The sequence below is a fragment of the Numida meleagris genome, chromosome 2 (assembly GCF_002078875.1).
Source record: "Numida meleagris isolate 19003 breed g44 Domestic line chromosome 2, NumMel1.0, whole genome shotgun sequence".
NCBI lineage: Eukaryota > Metazoa > Chordata > Aves > Galliformes > Numididae > Numida > Numida meleagris.
In genome coordinates, this window is record NC_034410.1 from 126799618 (window position 1) to 126822644 (window position 23027).

The 23027-nt window shown below is 37.1% G+C and overlaps 1 protein-coding gene across 7 annotated transcripts in view; it reads left to right on the forward strand.

The window, feature by feature from the left end:
- VPS13B (vacuolar protein sorting 13 homolog B) overlaps positions 1 to 23027 on the forward strand; it is a 421101-nt gene that overhangs the window by 290680 nt on the left and 107394 nt on the right. For all 7 annotated transcript variants that reach the window (XM_021386667.1, XM_021386662.1, XM_021386666.1 and 4 more), the window contains one exon: positions 15090 to 15792. In XM_021386667.1, coding sequence (XP_021242342.1) covers positions 15090 to 15792 — 703 coding nt within the window. The remainder of the gene's footprint in view (positions 1 to 15089; positions 15793 to 23027) is intronic.

Here is a 23027-nt window from a genome sequence, read left to right on the forward strand (position 1 = left end):
GCAGCCTTTCAGTACGTGAAGGGGGCTTAAAAGAAAGATGGAGAAAGACTTTTTACCAGGGCCTCTATTGAGTGGGTTCCTTCCACCTTTTATTTTCTTAGTCTGTGTTACTTGATTATGTGAACCAGATGTTCTTGTCTGCTCTGTGGATTACGTTACTTTTGTCTGACACTAGCCTTAATGGGATAGTCTAAAAGAGAGGAATATTTTGACCAATCTCTTTATTAAATACCCTGCCTGGAAATACTTTGAATGTAAGTTGTGGACATTATTAAGTTATCAGGAACTCAAATGTTATTGTATTTTATTATCAAAATAAAGATGTTTTCTAATACCTAAACAGTATGTGAAGTTAATTTAAAACTTTGGACTTCCAAATCATTTAATGTATTAAAAAAATCAGAAGTATTCCTTACAGGCATTATAAAAATATTGTTATAAAATAGGTCCAAAATTCGGACTGTTCCTTAAATTACAGAACACGTAGAAAAATCTCTTATTGTCTAACTTTGTAAAAAATAATAATAATAAAGAAAACTAGAAACGGAATGAGAATTATGATAGTTTTTCCCTAAATCACAAATATAGTTGAAAAAAAAATAGGTTGAGAGAGGTGATTTTCAGAATCTCAGAAAAGACTGGACAGCACAGGGGCTCAAAACCATCATATGCAGAAGTGTGAGAGAGCATGTGCTTGGACTTTCTCACACTATGGACATTGAACGTGTCATGGTGATGATTTGCTTAATCGTCTGATGAGGAGACATGTTTGACTGGTAGGTCACACGAAGTATGACTAAGGGCTTTGCATTCTTTGATCCTTACTAATCTCCTCCTTTGAGCCATCTATGCTGGCATACACTAGAGTCCGGTTCTGTGGCAGTATTACCTTGAGACACCACTGTTTACAGTTTCTTCCCTATACAGAACATCACCTGCTTGTTACTGCAGAAGACTTTATTCTTGACACTAGTTATAAACACATGGATGCTCTAATTCCCTTGATTAGCAAGTGAAATGTTGTTTTATTCCTTAAAGGGAAAGCTGAGGAATAAGAGCAGAAAGGACAGTGGAAGCCACTGGATATGTAACTGAAGTCATTGTCAGTGGACAGTGAGCAATCTCAACTTCTGAAATTCTGTGTTTTCTTTGTAGGAAGGATCCTCGCTTTCCTCTGACTTTCCTTCATGAGAAAGTCTTTTTCATACATTTCAACATACTTATAGAGGTAAATAAAGCTAGTATGATCCCTCTGTATACTAGTCTTCCCAAATAATATGTATTACTTTGTATTCTCAGCTGAATTTAGACTCAGAACTAGACTCAGACTCGAAGTCTTGATGTTAATTTTTCTCTTTTGTGAAAATCGGGGAATGGATGGAGAGAAACTAGACCAGGTATTACCTCTGAGGGAAAGCCGTTATTCAGTAGTTGGCAGGATACACTGTTTATCCACTGTGATCTTGCTGGTCAGTTTGGGATAAAATATGCTGCTTAATCTCATATGGTTTTTCGTAAGTCCAGAATTTCACTTCAGTACTGTCCTGTTTCTTAAGGAGTATTTTATCATGGTTATGAATGTCTTCAAGTAGGCATAATCTTTCAGAGTATAGTGCTGTTAATCATATTAGCTGCCTTCCTACTTCTTCAGTTTTTCTGGCCTGCGGTAGTCTGCTTTCATACTCAGGTAATGCTGCAACATCAGAAATTGCCTAATAGAATGTTATGTTCTGTAACTCATGCTAGAGATTTTGGCAGGAAGCAAATGTGGGTATTTTCTCAAAAAATATTTACTTGTTCTAGTAGAAATTCAAAAGATTTTCATATTAGTTAAAGAGTGACAATAATACTGGTATGAATAAAATTTCTTCTTTAGCAGTAATGAGTTTAAACGTGAAAGAGAACAGCCATCTGTTTGTATAGGATGTAATGGGTACAGAGCTGTTCGACAGGTCCAAATTATTTCACTGTTTAGAATAAAGTGATATTTACAGGTTCCTCTCAAGTGAATTTGCATGAGTCTGAGCTGCCATTTGGAACCAGTTTTATGCTGAGCAGGATTAGCTATAGTCATAGTACTCTTTAAGAATTTTTATGTTTTAAACTAAAAAAGTATTTCCTCATCCTTTGTTATATTCCTTTGTTATAATCAGATAGAAGTTTTTGCATTAGTCTTGCTTTACAATTTCTGTTGAACAAAGTTATCTTCTTTTCTTTGGTAGTGTGATTTGTAAGGAGTGCAGATGAAGACAAACTTCTGCACATCTTTTTATATCTGGACGTTGTTTGATTTCTGGCATCTTGCTTTTACTGCGGCATTTAAAATTTGTGGAATGGCTAAATGTTTTGAAATATAAATGACAGGTGGTCATCTTCCGATCATTTTTGTCATTGGGCTGTTCTGTTCATAAAGCTTGAAAAGTAAACTTGCAACTTGACAGTGAGAGGGAGTGCTAAAAATGTAACTTGCTGAGAGTGCCAATAAAAACCCTTAGCTGGAATAGCTGAATAATACTTGCATCATTTTCCTGGTAGCGCTACCAGTACTTGGAATCCCACATAGCCACTTGTTGGATGTTTTCCTGAAAATAAAGTGGTCTTTGGTTAGTTCAAGGATACTTTCAAAATAAAGTCCTTGCCAGTATCTTGAATCATCACCATACCCTGTTTCCATTGATAGGAAGCTTTGTCTCATCATTTGTTGGTATTGCCAAAAACAGCAGAAAGATCTTTTTGAAGAGCTGCACAGTACTTTTTTGATACTTCCTATAAGCAGACACTTTTATTCCAGTAGAAACCTAGATGCAATTCATGTATTGGGAACATGGCTGTAAATTTACTTTGTTACCAAGACTCTTCAAAGCTTTTTTTTTCCTGCAAAGAAAAATGAAGTGAGGAACTCAAGGAAACTCATCCTAAAGTGGTAAGTCTTAAGGGAAAGGGTCCATGTTGCGAAGCACATCAGGATGACTCAGAAGAGTGTATGCATGCCTGTGGATATGGACATGCAAACGCATACACAGTGAATATCTGAAAATGTCTCACGAACAAATGCTTTGAGTTGTATGTTAGCCTGGAATTTGCAAGCATGCATAATTTAGGCTTATGCTTCAAATCTAAGCAGATTTTTTTTAACATATTCTTAATTACCTCTGAGAGTTTCACTGATGCCCCTGCAATGCTGCACAAATTGAATTTCCAGTCACACCGTGGAAATTTTGAGATGACTGTATTCAAACTAGGTATTTTGAATGGAAGAGTATAGTTTGATCCTTACCCTGATCGTTTACTTTTGTTTCTGAGATACTTGGCAAAACAGAGTTTGGGTACACACTACTTGTCCATATCTCTGGAATAAGCCCTGGAATCATTGCTTTATTAATTTTAATCTTTTGCATAAATAAAATGTTTTCTAACTAGCTGAAAATTTGTTTATTCTAGCTTGTCTGCTGTGTCAGCTTTAGAGAAAAAATCATGAGATCATTTGACAAAGGTGTTGTGGTTTAGCCCAGCAGGTGGCTGAGTACCATACAGTCATTTGCTCACTCCCCGCTTCCCAGTGGGATGGAGGAGAGAATCGGGGAAAAAAAAAAGTAGAACTCATGGGTTGAGATAAAACTGTTTACTAAGATAGAGATAAGGAAAAGGTTAATAGTTATGACTATATATATATATATATATATGAATGTGTATAACAAGAGAAGCACAAGCAATTGCTCACTGCTCCCCGACAGATGCCAAGCTCGCTCCCTGAGCAGTGGAAGAGAGAGAGAGAAACTCTCACCCCCTTCAAAACTCCCTCTGCATGATGTCTTATGGTATGGAATATCACTTTAAGTGACAGTTTAAGTCAGCTGTCCTAATTATGTTGCCGCCTAGCTCCTTGGGCCCTTCTCTGAGAATGGCCTTGGCTCTGTACAGCACTGTGTAGCAGCAACTGGCATGTTACCAGAATAGTTTTCCTCCTAGAACCAGAACATAGCACCATATCAGACACTCTGAAGATAAATCCATCCCAGCTGAAACTAAGACAATATCCACCCCTTATTCCATACCATTTACATCATGTTTGGGTCCCACAGTTTCTACACATCCTAATTAACTACCATCACCTATCTTGTTGGTTTTTTTCATAGATATGCACATATATTATTTCCATAGTCAATGAACCATCCATTTAGTTCATAACTTTAAGATCCATCTGTCGTAACAGTCCTTCAGTGCAGGAGTGATGATCCAGTTGACGTGAAAATTTTTGTCTGTACTGCTGCCTCTTCCTTCATACTGAACTCAATGGGAAAAAACAGTTGTGTTGGTCATCTGATTTACAGAATTCAAAGGAAGAGTTCTGGGAAAATGAGCAATTCTGATACTGGCAAAGATATTTGTTGAAAAAAAAAAAAGGTTGATATGCTTTAATCTATAAGTATAGAGACAGTAACTGTATCTAATTTGTTAACATTTCTGAGACCATCTGAATCCCAACAATTTATTCTTGTGCTGTGCTCTGCTTGTAGTGAAATTCACTTATCTCAGCAACAATAATTTCCAATAGTCTTGAACATTTGAATGTTGCACTAGATATTTGTTGAATGAGGCCGAGAATGTAATATTGTTCCTTCCCAGATACAGACACGCAGTTCAGACTGGAAGTATAACTAAGAGTTTAGCTGTTTATGTGTGTTTGATGTATTCTGCCATCTATCAGAAAAGCCAATGTTGTAAAATTGCAGTGAACTACGTTTTAAGATTGAGAGCAATGAATCTTCAGTATGGGGACCAGGCTTTCCCCTTGCTGCCTCCAATTACAAGATGCACAAAGGACTCCTGGGGGCACTGTGGCTGTGATTAATATGATAAAATCCAGTACTATTTGTATTCTCATATAGATAGTAGAGATATCTGTCTCATTGACATACATTACAGAATGTTTTTTCGTGAGTATGGGGAAGATTGAAAAGCAGGATATTTCCAATATTACAAATATTTCCATTTGGACATTTTTACAGCTAGCCTCGCTCTGATTGAGTTACCAGTTGCTATATCAGTGAAATCATAGATTGTAATTATGATAGACACTGAAATGAGTCATGCACATGATGCTAATAACTTCTACTGAATCAAATTCAGATTTCCAGCCATTTCAAATTACCCTGAACTAACTTCTGTAGTTAACTGGCCACCAGTACCTATACAGAGAGAAGATTCTAAAGCTATCAGATTTTTTGTACATAGTATGTAACTGGTGTTTCTGCTATGCTAGTTAATGTTTTTGCTTAGTATCATTTCATGTTAGAATTTTTTTCCTCAGTATGTGTTTTTAGATGGTATTTCCAATTTATATCATTTCATTAGCATTGCACCTTCTGTGCAAACTACTTGTGACTCATTGCATGAATCAGGACTGAAAGCATCAGTCTGGACTACTCCTAACATTTCCACTAATTTTAGCTCTCTCCATCTTAGTATAGGAGTATATTTTGAGATTTGGTAGAGCACTATCAGAAATGAACACTGACAATTATTTTACTGGGAGAGTGGATAAAATAGAGAATGCATAAAACTGAACTTATGCAGCAGAAAAGGGCCCGGGAGCACTGGCTGACAGCCAGCTGAGCATGAGCCAGCAGTATGTCCAGATGGCCAAGAAAGCCAATGGCTTCCTGGCCACTAGCAGACGTAGTGTGGCCATCAGGATTAGGGAAGTGACTGTCCCTCTGTTCTCGGCACTGCTGATGCCACATCTCAAACATTGTGTTCAGTTTTGGACCCTTTGCTATAACACTGAGTTGCTTGAGCATGTGCAAAGAATGATGAAGCTGGTGAAGGGACTAGAAAATAAGACTTTCAGGGAGTGACTGGGAGAGCTGGAATTGTTTAATCTGGAGAAGAGGATGTTGAGGGGAGACCTCTTCACTCTCTACAATTATCTGAAAGGAGGTTGCAGCAAGGAGGATGTTAGTCTCTTTTTTCAAGTGACGAGTGATAGGATTTGAGAAACAGTCTGAAGTTGCTCCAGAGGAGGTTAGATTGGACATAAGGAAGAATTTCTTCATGGAGAGGGTGAGCAAGCGTTGGAATGGGCTGCCCAAGGGAGTGGTGTCACCATCCCTGGAGATACTTAAGAGACATTTGGATGTGGCACTGAGGGACCTGGTTTAGTGATGAGACTTGGTAGGTCAGGTTGATGGTTGTACTTGGTGATGCTGAAGGTCTTTTCCAACATAGGTGATTCTTTGATTCTAAAATTTGTTAGCTTTACTGAACAGGGATCCTGCCTACAAATTTCATCAAAGTCATCTGGAGAACAGTGAATTAAGGTAGTAGTTTAGGAAGTCAGGAATCTTTTCTTCATATAACTTCAGGAGTAATTAGGTGTGTGTGTTTGGTCTTGCCAAAATTTACGCCTTCTCTTTGGTTTCTTACTGGAATATGCCGTCTGGTCTCCAAAACTAGGTTGATAATGATCAGTCACTTCTGGTGATGCCTAGGCTCCCAAAACACAGAGAGGAGAGAGTAAGAAAGATTCAGAATCACAAATAACTTTTCTGTCAAACTGTCGTTGCCTTTCAACAGGAGATGGGCACCAAACTAATCTATGTGTTTTTGAAAATCTCCCACTGTTTCATCTCCAGATAAGTGTTTATTACATAATGAACATCTGGGATTTCTGTGTTTATTAGATCCTCAGTGTTCATTCAAAGAAATTTCTCAATGGGCTGGGTTAGGTTGCGTGCTTCACTGAGTATTTGTCCAGATTTGTCTGTGATGAAGCCTGTTGTAGCAAGTGTATTAATGCCAAAGATCAGTTTGGCCCGGCTACCAGATTAATAAATGTCAGAAGGTTACTCTGGGTGAATTGCCCATTCTGCCTGTTGAAACCGAGCGTTCATGTATTTCTAAGCAAGCAGAACCTGAAGTCAACTGCAAGTTTTCCAGGTGTGTTGCAGTCTGTGCTGCAGTCTGACAGAGAATTTTGTATTAGGTAAAGTAAAATTGAAAACTAACTTTTAAATAAAAGATATACATTTTTGTGGTATGCATTTATATATATAATTTAAATATAAGTACACAGTAAAGATTGTCTCTGTAAGCATTTAAAATTTATTAGTATTTATGTAGTAATTCAAGCAGAACATTGGTTGCTTATATGCTGTGGGTTTTTTTGTTCCATTCATTACTTTTATGCTTCTCTTTAACTCTTATTTTGCTGTAGATAAAATATGTGAGTATTTTGAGATGGCCTAGACCAAACTAACCGTATTCTGAAACTCTTAATTTCCTGGTCTTTAGTTCTTATGGTAGGTACTTCATGTACTTTACTTCCTCATGGAGTCTTTTTGTAAGGTGCTCTACAGAAATTGAAAGATGATTTAGGCAAACATTGGGCGACGTACAAGTGTATGTGGCTTGATACACGTGAGATGTTACAACCTTAAAAAAAAAAAAAATTAAGGCAGAAAAGATAATTTTCCAGACATCTGGAAGCTTTAAAACCTTAGGCACTCAACATCCCAGCATATATTTCAGTGAGCAGTTGTGTGCCAGCAGTTGGATATTTCTCACTGGAGATTACTGCTCTGTGGATTTTTCTGCCTGTGATATGTAGTCTGAATCAGTCTGACATTACTGGAAATAGTGTCGAAGAAAGTTTGTTGACTTGGGCAATATTTGTGTATCATATCTTCTAATCTGCTCTGGTTTTAGTTATTTTAATTGTCTTTAAGATGCTAAGAACATATAAGGCTCTAATATATCTGAAGGAAAATGAGCATTTCATTTGGGAGATGGCTCACTTAGCTCTACACTTGTTCGATTAAGGGGCTGCAGGTAGATTCTACATTCTCATAGTTAGCAAATGATTTACTGTGTTAGAATAATGACTAATTTTGTTGTTCATACATTCATTCATCCTTTCCTAGAAAACAATGCCTAAATTAGCATTCCAAGGCTTTGCTGAATCCTGCTTTGACTCATTGCCATGGCATTTGGCATCTGGTTCTGCATCTTTTCAGTTATTTTACAGAATACTGAATATTAGTCAGTGGCAGAATATTCCAATTTACTCCAATGGGAGTAAACAACTTTGTTAAACTTCTCATCTCCAGATGTCATAACACTGAATCATCTGTTATTTCTGTAGTTAGTGTTCTTAACTGATCTAAAAATTGTTGAGCTCTCACTTTAAAAATCCTTGTCACTTAAGAGAGTTTCTGATCCATGATTGATCACCAGGTCAAGAAAACATAGTGTGTTGTATCCAGAATTTTTTGCACCTAATCCCAGTAGCGTAGGAAGTGCCACCCAGTAGCACTGTCATTTCCCAGGGCTGGTCAGTGGCAACACCCCTTCAAGTAATCCCACTGCAGGCTGTGCAATGGCAAACCTATACATGTTGCCATACTGGGCTCTGAAATATGACCACTTGTCTTCCTGTAGCATTTGAGAGCAATCTTTCTGTTGTGAAACTACAGCCTTAAGTATTTAAGCTTGCAAATATTTGAGTGATTGTTGTTGATTGTTTTTATTGTTATTTTTTCAGCGTATTTGGGCATATCAGTGAATGAGAGTTAACTCAGCCTCATGACACATTCAGTTAGCTCGGAGAGACAAAGTTCTTTCTGTAAGATCAGATCAATGCTAAACCACAGTTTGGTTTAGTAAACTTTCTGCGTGGAAATGGGATTAAAATCTGAGACTAGTTCAACAGCGGTCTAATATTGAAATTTTAATGCTGAAATGTTAGAGAATGTCATGCAAAATCAAGATGAAATATCAACTACTTTTTTTTTAATGGGTCCAAGTGAAATATACAAGCAAGACTCTCATGGGAAAATATTGTTTCTTGGCCCTAACCTGAAAAAGAATGTGCTAAAATGAACAAATCCTCATCATGTCTAAAGTAAATACGTATATTTATTTTAATCCAGTTGGTTTTTTTATGTAAAAGCAAAGATGTAAACTTAACATGTCTGAAATTAAATTTGAAAAAATAAAACAAAAAGCTAATACTTTTAGAAAAAAATATTCTGGAACAATTACTGTTGGAAAAAGAATTTTGCCAGATTTCAACCTGTTGTTTTTTTTCAACTTGTAAATACATCCTTAAAAAAAATTAACATAAAGCCTTACTGACCTTTAGTAGTATAGCATAATAAACGTACCATTTATATTGAGATTAAAAAACAATAATTCTACTGGAGTTGGGATTTAGCATTTGCATATAACCATGTTACAATTGGAACATTTAGCATGGCTTTGATTTGTGAATATCTGGATCAATGTTTAATAGAATGTGGCCTCTTACTCCAGATTTGAGGAGCTGGAAAAACATTACACAAAAAAGCTGAGTTTGTACTGCTCCTCTCCATCACATCTTTCACGTAATTCCTGCAGTACTGTGTAAACTAAAATTGAATCCTGAAGGTCTGTGAGTCTATGTGCACTGTGATACTTAAACTTGGATCATGTAATTTTACAGATAATTCTGATTAAAAAGAACATCTATTAGTGAAAAAATGCATTCAACTTCTATTTGAAATAAACTGTTTCAGAAATTTCTGATATTTTTGTTTCCTCAGTTTTAATTGATTTAATTGATTTAATTGATAGTTCCCTTTTTGTAGGAAGTTTTGGATGTAGAACTCTTTCTGCATTGTTACATCAATAGAAATACCAGCAAGTTGTCTATAGAAAACTGCAGGATTGAAGTTTTAATTTAAAACTGAAGGGTAATTATACTGGACCAGAAGAAGTAATTCAGTACTCTAAAATGTTTGTGTGTATGTTTCGTTATATTTTCCATGTGAGATTAATGTGTCAGTTTAAAAAATAATTACCAGAATTTTAGTCATTCAAATAACTTATACGCAAATCAAAATAAAATTGTTTTGTAGAACAACGTAGTAAGCAGCTTTACAAAAAAAGAAATCTTTAGAAAACAGTGGTGCATCAAATACAGTTAGAGAACCTTCAATGAAATAGATGAAGTATCTAGAATAAATCCAGAAAGAAAATACATAACGTTTTCTTTGTTTTTCTTTGTTTTTCTTTGAAAATACATAACTTTTTCTTTTCTAAACACAACGGGGAAAAAAAATGAAAGCCATTCCTTTTCTGTAGCTCAGTTTCTGTGGTAGGCAGTTTTTATTTCCATGAAAGTACTACTGCTTTAGCAAGAGAAATAAAACTAGGTCACATGTCACAGTGATGTACCAGATGTGATTGGCACTTTGATTCTGTGGTTTCACACTTGTGACTCTTTCCATAATTTATGTAATGTGAAGAATGATCTCATGATTGGCTGAAGGTTTTTGATCAGAGTTAAGGAATGGCTATGCTGGAGGCTGGAAATTTTACTTCAATAGAGCCATTATATAACCATAATTAATCTGAGAAGCTGGAAAAATTATGCAGATGTAGATGTTTTTGATCTTGAGCACTTGTACTTCCAAAGGTTATATTGCTTGCAGTTGATCTATTAATTAGAGTATTAGTCTGTAAAGTACTAGTAAAAGAAACTAAAACTGATAGAAATGTTTATAGTGAAACTTTGCACGTGTTTACATTTATTATTGCTGAAAACTCTTGAGAGACTAAGAAAGTGAAGATATAATGAAAAATGTTGTCAGTTGTTGTACAACGCCATTCTCTGATTTGGAAAGCATGTTAATAGTCTAAAGTCTGTTTGTGTGTTTACCTTGATAGTTTTATTGCCTCTCTTTATGGAGTGAAAACTTTGAAGATAAGTCTCTACCATCTGAAGTCTTTTATCAGAAATAGAAAATAAATAAGAGTTACCTGGCTACGGTTGCACTGACCTCAGGTGGGAGCGCTTGCCAATTCTGTAAAGCAAAGCTATTTACTCACCCTTGATTTTATGATGTTCTTCTCAGTGTGTATTCTGCAGGACATGCTATTTCCATGCCCTTTCACTAGATATATATTTATGTCATATGCCCTATTGAACTCATGGGGTTAAGCTAGAAAAGTTACCTATCTCAACACATGAAAAGGAAGAATTAGCCGTTGTTCCCTAGCTACTCGTGTAGCTTTCAACACCTTTCCTATGGCGTCTAGTATTGATAGGATATATAACTGTGAAAAGACAAGAAAATGCACTGAAGTGATCTAAGTAAACTATCATCTTGACATGTTTTTTCTAGCTATTGAAAACCTTTCCATATTGCAACTCATTCTGACAGTGAAACTGTAGAATTCCTCTGATTTAAGTACCATCTGGTTATGCTCAAAGCTTTAAAGCTATTATCTCAGCATAAAATTTCAGCATCCTATACTTTTTTCTTCGCCAAACTATCCATTTTTAAGCCACAAATATTTTTCCAGTCCTTTCAGATTTTATCTAAAAGTATATTTTAACAGTATTTAAATAGTTCTTAAACAATAACAATTTATCTTGATAGATGACATGCTGTGTTTTTTCATTTTATTTTAATTAGCCATTGTGGAACCAAATTCCCTTTTGTTTTACTCCTTTGAATACTGTTTAATTACAGTTATCATGCCAAATATCTTAAAGGTTATTTTACCAATACAGTTTCATTTAACATAAGCCATGTGGAATCAATAGTCCTGTTTCCTAAAGTGAATGCTTGGAAAATCTTACATTCATATGTTAAGAGTACACATCCTTTCCTCATTAGTTGGAAAGTACAGGGATTTTGGCACAGGTTCTGTGTGGAAGCATTGTGCAGCTTTTATATGGATTTTGTTTTTAGCCTTTGATGACACTGTTTAGAATAGGAAGTATCTAATAAGTAAAGCATTTTGTCTAATGTGCTGCCAGTGTGTTTAATATATGCCTGGAGGTCTGAAACATTATCTTCTCCACTACAGTAATATGCATTTAATTCTCTGAAAGCAGAAGGTCGAATTTTTAAAAGGGACTCAAAGTACATTTTCAACTAAAATAATTTAAAACACATGGGATAGGGGACCAGAGTAATGTACAGTTGGTTTTTATGGTTTAATCATAATCATGTTAATGCACACCAGTAGCTAATTAAAGAAAACTTTTATTGTTCATTTTAAATGGGTTATGTAAAGAGTAAGAGAATTGATATAATACAGCCCAATGATAAATGTTACCATTACATTTGCTAGCAGTGCACTGATATTGCTGTTCCTGACATCTTTAAAGTATTGGCCCATTTATTCTACAGTAAAGCAAAAATCTTTTTGGAGGAGTTATCCTGAGGGTCCTTCCCTCTCGTCTGCTCTCCCTTTAGAGGAATAGCTAAATGATGCCCAAGGTTATTACTAGGCATATTTTCGGGTTAACTGTGCAACTTGGAAGAGGACTCAGTGCTTACTGAGCAGAAATTGATGCACAAAGTTCTAGTGGTACTTCTGCACCTTTATTGTGTAAACAGTAATGTTATTAAAAGCTGTCTTGCAAATCATTCCTCGCTCGTTCCAACTTTTGTAATATGTATGGCAAGAGAATAAATAAGTCAAAGTTTAATTGTGGAACTAGGTGGCATGGAAATTGCAATAGTATGTCGCACTTTTTGCATTTTGGGCGGTGGTTCATGTCCCGTGCTGCTTAATACTGAGCAGAAGTTGCCATCTGACTGCTGTTCAGTGACCTGTATGAATTGACTCAGGGGTCTCAGTAATTCTTTTAGTTGAGTGTCCACGTAGCAGGAAACACAGCAGTTGGGACCAATTAACACCCTTGCAGTAGTCTTAGCAGAGATGCTAAGATCTGAGTGGGGATGGAGGCAGAGCTGCTTTCCTACCTTCCTTGAGGTGCTTCACAGAGATGAGCACATTTGATACATACTGACTTATAAAACAACACAGAGAAAAAGAACTAGGTTTTTAGTCAAATACATTTGACCTAAAGAAGTGAGAAAATGCATTCAGAAAACAGGAGGATCCTTTCTCCTTTCACTCCGTCATACATATGCAATGCTTTTTTCTCTGTAATATTACCATTCAGTGGATTACATTGCATTTTCAGTTCCTCTGGCCAAGGCAGGTATAACGTCAATGTCAGGTCACTGTAGAAATTTCTGCTGCTGAGAGGAAAGCAAGAGAATATCATGTGATATCTTGAGGGCAATTCTCTGCAGAACTCTGCACTCTAAAAAGATTTTTTATAGTTCTGAATTGAAAGCTGTGCATCAGTGAAGAGGTGCTGGGTGTAGCAGCGTATGCCTTCTACTTCTTTTCAGTCAGTATTTCCACGGAATGATATAGCAAGATCATTCCATAGCTCCATCCCTTCTGTCTTTTGCTGGCCCTGAATACATGAACAATGAAACCATCTATGTCATTTTGAACGTACCATCAGGACGGGATATGGGCAAAATGCTTTATAGTTTACCAGATAGAGGGGCTGAGATGTAAATAGCATAACTTTGCTAGCTTATCAGGAGGAGTCATGGTTCCTTTGCTTATAAAGTAGTAATTCATTAGAATGGTCTCCAGATATTTTTACAGTGACTGCATTAAAAGTGATACCACTTTTACAAGTCAGTGATATGAGTCTGTCATAGAAATCAGCCGTGAGGAAGTTTATTGGTTATTTGAAAAATGTGTACATGAGTGAATCTGAAAAGCTTGTAACCAGAGCTGGCAAAAACCTTTTCAAAGAAAATCTCAGCTAGTTAAGGGTTCTGTTTTAAGATTTCCTCTGTAATACTTTTCTCCAGTATGGTCATGCCTTTAAAGAAAGAGGGGGAGGGTTTTTTTCCTTTCTTTCAGAAAGAATGATATAAAGAAACTTTTAAAAAAGCAGCTTTTCTTTAACGCCCCAACCTCAACCAATCTGTAATTTCTACAGAGGGAGCAAATTGCAGGAAGTACCAGGGCCCACAGTCTCTCCCAATATTGTGCCCTCCTGTTGCTGTCACAAACAGTGTACCACGTTGAATGGGTCATGAATCTGCTTGATTAGGGCATTTCTTTTATGTTAACTTGTACTATATGGAGCAGAAACATTTCTTCTGGGCAGCACAGATGGAAGTGCTGGTTATGCTGCCGAAGCTATGGTGGGTGATACACAACTAAACTCTGTATGAATCACAGGAGTTGGCTTTGCATCATTGTTATTACTATTATTGAATTTATGCAGGGTCTTTTTTTTCCAAAGAGTTTCGTGTACAGACTTGCCACCTTGTCCTCAAGTTCTTTTGTAGGTTTTCTCTTTATTTCAGCAGCAGTATTTGAAGTGAAGTGTTTGTACCTTGAAGCACCTCCTTGTCGTGGATCGTTCTGTCTCGCTACTGTCTTATCCCTGGATAGTAAGCCCTGCAGATATGTTTTGTTTCTCTGTAGTATTTCCTACAACAGAAGTTCTTTTTACTGTCTCTTCAGTGGTGTATGTTTTCTTTTTGAAATACTTCTATATGCAATGTTTTCTCATCTGAAACCCTGTGGATGTCACAGATGAGATCACATATTCTGGGTGGGCCTTGGTATGCTAAGAAACACACTCTGTCACAGGGGCAGTTTATAGATACTTCAACTTTGGAATTTTATATAAGGCAGCTGATATTTCTATTTCTCTAAGAAAAATATTCTTTCTACAACATAATATTTACACTTTGCAGCTTACAATTTCCACTTCGACATTTTGTGATTTTGTATTAGATTTATATTGCATTCTATTTCTTACAATCACAGGGAAATATTTTAGTGCCGAAGAGGACTTCTTGAACATCAATACTCAAAACTAGAAAATCATTATGATGAAGCTTTTTATTTACAGTGTATTCTTTTACAGAGATACGATTCCATATTAAGCCATAAATTTCTTGTAGAATCTTTAGAGTATAGCAAATGAGTTTTTTGAAGAATGAAGTTTAAACCTAGAAATCATTATTCCTTTTATTTTTCCTTCACGTGTTCTTTTGGCGCTTCATCTGTTGTGAGTCATCATTTCATTGGAACAGACACCTGCTGTGTTTTCCTGAGTGATTACTGTGTTTAAGTTAACTTGGCAGATATTTTTTTAATTCTCTTTTTTGACATCATGTTTATATAGTGATTGTTTGCTGCCACTGAAATGGAAACGGTTGGGATATGGATATCATAAGCTAATATAATATTTTCCTTTGAAGGTTTCCAAACAAGAGCAAAAAAAAATGGATATGTCAGATGGAGGAACAGTTGAGACTTCTTCCCGGTACAGTGGGGCGCAGGACAGTGGAATTGGCAGTGACAGCGTTAAGATCAGAATCGTTCAGATCGAGCAGCATAGTGGCACCAGCCAGCACCGCATTGCCCGGCCCTCTCGCCAGTCATCCATTGTGAAGAACCTCAATTTCATCCCTTTTGACATTTTTGTTACAGCAAGTCGGATCTCCTTGATGACTTACTCATGCACTGCTTTACCTAAATTGAAATCACCACAAGATCAGAAAGATGGTGGGAAAATAAGCAAAAGCTCCTTGAACCTTCCAGAAGCAGGCTCAGGTAGCAGCCATGACACCAAGAAGCCCAGTCAGCCGTCCATTTCATCCGTCACAGCAGATGACCTTCTGAACAGCAACGTTCCCCTGTCTTCTGGAAGAAAAACAGGTCTTCTGTCACTGGAAAGCCTGCATGCTTCCACAAGGTCCTCTGCTCGTCAAGCCCTTGGTATAACTATCGTTAGGCAGCCTGGTCGCAGGGGCACCGGTGACATAGAGCTGCAACCATTTCTCTACTTGGTTGTATCGCAGCCCTCTGTGCTCCTCAGCTGCCACCACAGAAAGCAGAAGATAGAAGTGTCAGTGTTTGATGCTGGGCTTAAGGGAGTAGCCTCAGACTACAAGTGTACAGGTAAGGTCATTGAAAAGTCATTCCTGGTTATAAATGTCAAAGTAATGGGACTTCTTGAAGGCTGGAGCACCTCTCCTATGAAGAAAGGTTGAAGGAGCTGGGCTTGTTTAGCTTGGAGAAGAGAAGGCTCAGGGGAGACCTCATTGTGGCCTTCAATATTCGAAGGGAGCGTATAAACAGGAGGGGAAATAATTGTTTACAAGGATGAATAATGATAGGACAAGGGGGAATGGTTTTAAACTGAGACAGGGGAGATTTAGGTTAGATATTAGGAGGAAGTTTTTCGCTCAGAGGGTGGTGAGGCACTGGAACAGGTTGCCCAAGGAGGTTGTGGATGCCCCATCCCTGGAGATACTCAAGGCAAGGCTGGATGTGGCTCTGGGCAGCCTGGTCTAGTGGTTGTCACCCCTGCAGTCAGCAGGGGGGTTGAAACTCGATGATCTTTGAGGTCCTTGTCAACCCAGGCCATTCTATGATTCTGTGATTCTAAACATGACTGGAGTGGTGGAAGGGAAAACAAGTGACAGAATTCTAGGTCATCTTTACAAATCAGTCAGTGAATAGTCATATTTTAAGGATTATACAGCATAGCTGAATCATATTAAGCCTGTAAAACATTTGAAATGAATTAAGATCTGACCTTTTAGCAACCAGCTCTTCTTCCTCCTCAGTATTACTTTTTCAGCACCAGACTGTCGTAGGGATTGTCATATTACTCTAACTCCTTGTTTTATTTCTAAGGACAGAAGAGTTGTAAACCAAGATGACTTCATAAAAAAGCATTTCTTATGGTTGAGTATCACAGTATTTGCCCATATTAATATACTGATAAAATTTAAAGAAAAACATTAGAGAAGCACCTGGTATTTTGATCAAGCTTTAAGAAAGTATTCCAAGGCATTTAATGATGTCATGGACTTTAACTTTTCATTCAGCCAAGATACGGAGTTTCGCAAGTGTTTCCTTCTTTTTTTTTCCTATTTCATTTCATATACAGAGTTCATCACAAGGAACAGAATTACTGCTTAGTGGAAAAATTCTGAAAATCTTTTTTTCTCTTATGCGTATTCCTGTAGAGAGAAATGAAATCATTGCAGGTCATTTGTCTGACAGCCTGCACAGAGAATAAGGATTTAATGAGATGTATGGTTACTTTGTAGACTGTTATCAAATAAATAAATTAATTAAAAGTGTTCTTGAGGATGCAGGGACCTGATCCGAGAAGGCAGCCAGAGAAGTATGGCTTATTACAAATAAACTGCGCAAAGTTGTCTTTATTTTGCTCCTACAGTTAACTAACTGCAATGTTCTCAATACCTTTGTATGTAGGGTAACGATACTCAAAAAAAGCGGGCTCTGGTCACAAGCTAAAATAATACCTTCCTAGAAATTGAAAGTGAATCAGAGAGGACAGTAGTATGGCAAGCATGACTAGTAAAAATGGCGGCTTGAGAGCACCTAACTCACCAGCTAGACCTGAAGAGGTTTTCTTGGACAACCAATAATTAGCCCTACAGGGGTCTTACCCTTTTCTTTGGCTTTTTGCCTGTTAGGCAAAGGTAAAACTGTGTGGAAGTGAGAGTCAGACATTATGTGGAGGCAGAACTTCTGTTCTCATCCTGCTGCTTTTGTGGGCAGTAATAAACATCTTACTTGTGTAGCAGACAGAATCCTGTGGTTTCTGTCAAGGCATTATGGCCTTTTTCAAAAGAGTTTCAGAAAGTGGATTCCAAAATTCCAGTGCCTAAAAACACCATCCTATATGTATTAATAAGTGAATAAAGCTAATCCGCAATTGAACACAACAAAATAGGTAGTATAAAGTTTTTAATGTCTCTTGTTTAGGAAAACCAGCTGTGCTTGTGATTGCATCATTCAGGATTTAATGTTGTCATACCATTGTTGTAACATGAAGTTTGGGAAATTTTTTTTTTTAATTTCTAACATTCATATTTGAGGGAAAATGGCAATTAGCTATATCTTTATATATGTGTGTGTATGTCTCTACGTAGACATACCGTATATGTTGCATAGCATACAGTGCAACATCAGGAGCCTTAGTCGATTTCATCAGTCACTCCAATTTCTCATGGCATTGTGACTATTTGCTGGCTGTTGCATCTGAAAGAGATATATCATCTAGATGAAGAATGAAGTATATTTGAAAGAAATGATATCTTCTCTCCTACTGCATAATAGCAATGTACTGGATTATTGTATTCCTCTGTATGCTGAGGATTGGAGGGTAGAAAGATGGCAAAAATTATGTTTAATTTACAGGGAATGTTGCTAAATAATTTTTCCAGTTAAACTCGCTAGAAGACTTCCCTTCTTGTGTCTGTATGTATGCATGCCAACTAATTCTCCATTATCTAACGTAAAAAGAGGAGAGGGACATATGCTGAAACTAAAATATGTATTTAAACTAGATAACTGATGAAGCGTATTCCCCCTAAACAAGCCAGCCTGATGAAAACATTGTGCGTGACACAATAGGATGGAGTTGGGCAACAGCACAAAAACAGCTCAGAGGGCCAGACCTGTAACCTGGCAAAGTTCATTAGTACCTGCAAAATTAAGACGACTCTGGGCAGAAGGAAAAATATATGTTATAAAGTTTTATTGGTAATTCTGTGGGGATGGCTTCTCAGTACTTTTTCTAATACAGTTTAACTTACATAGCTAAACTGTATTAGAACTACGTAGATTATATCGAAAATATGCTAATAAAAACTGTGACATTCCAAATCATATTCTCTGCATATGTATACACCTTATATGCTGCATAAGAACATTTTAGTTCAACTGCAGTGGATTCAGGTCTTAGGAAATACTGTGCTATAATTTCTTAGGCTTTTTAGAAAAAAATCTACATTTTTAAAACAATCCTCTCAAATCTTGCATGGCAGAAACAAATACGTAGGTTGCTCCAAAAACAATACTCCTTATTTATTTCCATGGGCACTACAACTTATTCGAAGAGCATAATAACACTATTTGATAGAGCAAGTTCTCAGCTACAAAACATGGTTTTTCAACATAGTCACCACCACTAGCTATGCATTTTTGCCAGCAATGAATAGCCTGCATGCCACGCTAGCAAAAATCTGCACCAGTGGAGGTGATTCACTGTCACTGCTGATGAAACGCACCACCCACTGCCTCTCTGTGCTCACATCCACTGTTCTCCATAAACGTTCAGCAAGCATCATTGAATGTTAAGGGGTGCCATTTTTCTGCATGGAGGAATTCAACGATACACCTTTGCTCCATACACACTTCCATGTTAGATGTCATTTTGTCAGACTGCCCCTCTGCTGCCATCTGTCACATGGCAACAACATGTAAAATAATATTGGTGGGAAAGTTCAACCTCTACACATACCAACATCCGCCTCTGACAGCGTGGGCCAACATAACAAAATAGGAGACATTACTTTCAGACCAATCCTCTTACAAGATAGTATTGTGAAATACGGAAGATATTACTTTTTGATGGAGAGTATTGTGAAATAGGGAAGGTGTTACTTTTTGATGGAAGGTAGCTCCAATGGGAACTTTGATCACAGCTGATCACAGTTATAGACCTTGTTACGGTTCTTATCCTTCACCTCACATTAGTGTATTTTTGAAAATACATTGTTCACCTGTTGGTCAACAAAGAATATGTTCCCTGCAGGTATTTTATGAAAGCCTGTCTTATGAATTTTTGAGTAAAATAGGGAAATTATCCTGTAAAACTGCACCAGCAGTAGAGAATGGTAGTTAATCCTGGGCTAGTGACAAAATGAATTTTGTGATAATTTAATACTTTGAACATGTGCAGAAATTAAGATTTTAATACTTTTACAAAGCCAGATAAGTTTTACCTGGGATAAGGGTTTTGTTTTTATTTTTGGAAGAATTCAAGTTAATAAAGCTTAATCTTGAGGACTTTTACATTGTTGTCCTCTTAGGTGTGAGAGAGTATTGCACAGTGGCTAAAATACTGAGCTGCATCCAAAGAGCTTGGCTCCTCTGTTTGCTAGCTGTGGTGATTTTTTATTTATTTTTTTTTTTTTTTGCGTGTTCTGAAAGGTGAAAGAAATAAGAATGTATTAAGAAAACAGGAGGAAACAGAATATTTAAAAGTTAAGTACTATTAGTGTGTCAATGAGCAGTTAGCAGTAACACATTTCCAGCCAGCCAGTGTCTGGATTTGGGAGAGTCTGCCTGCCTTGGAGCTAAAGACTAGTGGCTGTGCTTTCAATTTCCTCAGTATTTCCCTCAAACTCTGTCCACTGGCAAGATAGTTTGTAGGAGGAGAAAACTTACTAGGTTATTATAATGTTAGCTCCGTTTTAGTATGGATGTGCTAAGCTGCTTCATTTGTGTTTTAAATTATTTCCGTACTTGCGCAGCTTGATTGCAATTATATTACTTAGTGCCAGGTATAGGAACTTCACATCAAAGTAAATAAATTAATGGGATAAATATTAAGCCCTTAATAAATGTTATTAAAAAGACCAGTTGTTCTCTGAGATGTCTTGCAAGATCCTATAGAAGTAGCCTAAAAGATACTATAAAACAACATTTTTTATTCATTGCTCATCCTACGTTTAAAAAAAATGGCATCTGCTGTTAGTTTTTGCTAACAGAGAGTTGGCCATTTCCACTTAAATAAAAGTGGGTGCAATTGTTTTTAATGTAACCTCATAAGCTGCTTTTACAAATATTTTCTTAAACTTTTATTTGCTTTGTTTCAGGTAATGTAATCCAGATACAAAATTGCCTCATTTCCTGAGCATTGTGCTCTGGGCATTCTTGAAAAATCTTTTTTCTATTTGTTTGTTTATTTTCTAAGGGGAGATTGTGCTTCTTACTCATTTTATAGGAGGGAAATTTCCAAATAGATGTGTTATGCATGGAATTTCTTCAACTTCCTCCAGTGAAGTATTTGCAAAAAAATAGCCATTGTGAGGCCATCCAAAATTATTCTATTTTTTAATTTTTTTTATTTTTTTTTTTAGTACCCACGCCTTTGATGGCAGGGGGTCCATGAAGAGCAGATGCAGTAGCTAAGACCACATGTAACCTCTGATCTAATGGAAAGCTCAGGCTGAATGGAGAGAAGTGCAGGCTGGATCTGGCAGGAAGTCTGATTCACTGCCTCTCTGTCAGCTTGTGCTTCCTATGAGGCAGACAAGGATTTAAGACTGTTCCCTAGCCCAGGATGGAGGGAGTTCTGCTGGAATGTCACCTGTTCCCCTCCAAGTATATATAGTGACCAGTACATCTGCATCTGTGACTGTATGGGAGTGCAGCCCCTAGCAGTAAAAATGAACTGGCTTGGGAGTGTGCATTCCTTAGGATACTGTAAATGCTCATTTTTGAACTCCCTGACACAGCATTTGTGAGCATGCTAACAGAAATGTTTTCCCATTATGTTTTCTGAATTCCAATGGAAACCATTTTAAAAATAAGACCAAGCATCCCAGTTTGGAGCTGGAAATGCAGAGGAGATTGCAGCATCATACTGACTTGCAAAATTGACTCCAGACCAAAGCATGATTCATCCACTGAAATAAAAACCCGTTGCAGACCTCCTTTGGCCTGGGTGACGTTCCAGCTGAAGGGGCCAAGTAGCCATCCAGCACACAGCTCAGTAGCCTGGTCCCCTGCTGGGAATGGCTGAGGCCCAGCTAAGGTCTGCCCTGGGCTTTGCCCCCGCAGTGTCCTGGCTGCCAAGAACCACATTTTTGAAACATGAAAATCTTCAAGGTCTGAAATTTCTCCTGCCTCTCTCCTTTCACCCTTGATCTCCCATCTCTTCAGAAGTTTGGGTTTTGTTGTCTGCTACTAACATGAGGAGGAAGTATCAGAACTTGTAAATTCAAATCAAGTTTAGATGCTTCATAAATTGTTAATTTCAGAGGTGGGATCTGGAACTTAACAGGACTAAAAGTGGCTTGGAATGTTTGGTGGATTCAAAAATATCTAGAGATATTATTTTCATTCTAATAAAGTAAAAAAAAAAAAAAAGGAAAACAATGTGGAAGTATTGAAGGCCTCACAGCTTCTCAGTCTTACAGATTTTATTTTACAGACTTGGTTGTCAATCTGTGATAGTTGTCTCACCATTTTTCTTTAGCTGCCACAGTCAAATTTTTCACATTGCCCAGAGGATAGAATTTCTGGCCGTCTTTACTACTCTTCACTTTTCAAGCCTTTCTTTTCTCTCCCTTGGCTTGCTGTGGAGTAATTCTAGCCTCTCCTTTTGCTTATATATGCATCCCTTGGGTTTTCTCCAGCATTTTCTTCATACAAATAACTGCAAATTTAAGTGTTGATTTTTGGGAGAATCATAGAAAATGGAAATGGAAATAACCTATTATAATACATTATTCAGACCAGTTCCCCGCTGATGCATAATTGTTCCCTATTGTATATTTCATAGTGTTCTGTCAAGTGTATTTTTAAACATTTTGAATATTTCCATCATTTCCTTGAGGGAGAAGAGTCCTTTTTCTCTCTGCAACAGGAATGCCATACTTTTCAGGCTAAATGTTCTCCTTTTTTTCATTCTGTTGCTTATCTGGCAATTCCTCTTATCTGTGGCAGGGGAATTTATTTATTTATATTAGTTTGATGGTTCCACTTGAACTAGGAAAAACTGAACTCAGACTAATTCTGCATGGTGAGGCGTCTTTGTGTTATGTAAGTTCTATGGGTCTTTTTTAGTATTTATATGCCCCAGACCTGAAGTACCCCTGAAGTACCTGAAGTACTGAAGAGGCGATAGTGCTGCACTCCTTGGGACATGACAGGGCAAAGTAATCTTTGGAGAGTCCCATGGCTCCTTTATTTTTTTCATTCTGTGCTTGCGTGATGCAATTCACAGCACCCTGAGAGTTGTGTTTGTGTAAGAGCTAATGTATTATGTCATGCAAGGATTGTCTGCTGTGTAAGTTCTTTTCATTAGAAATATTTTCATATTTAAACAGCTAGAACTGTGAAATGATTATTAGCTATTTTATAGCATAAACATGCCTTAGGATAATAGGAATACCTGTAATTGTATACTGTAAAAGAAATGTTTGACTAAATTTGCTGGAATTTCTTAAAAGCCAATGGTTGATCTAGGTTGCTATAGAAAGTATGGCACAGTATCTTTAGAAATGAGAGAAGGAAATGGCGTACTTTAATATTTTCCCCTGTATTAGTACACCTAAATGTTTACACAAATGTTTCTGAAG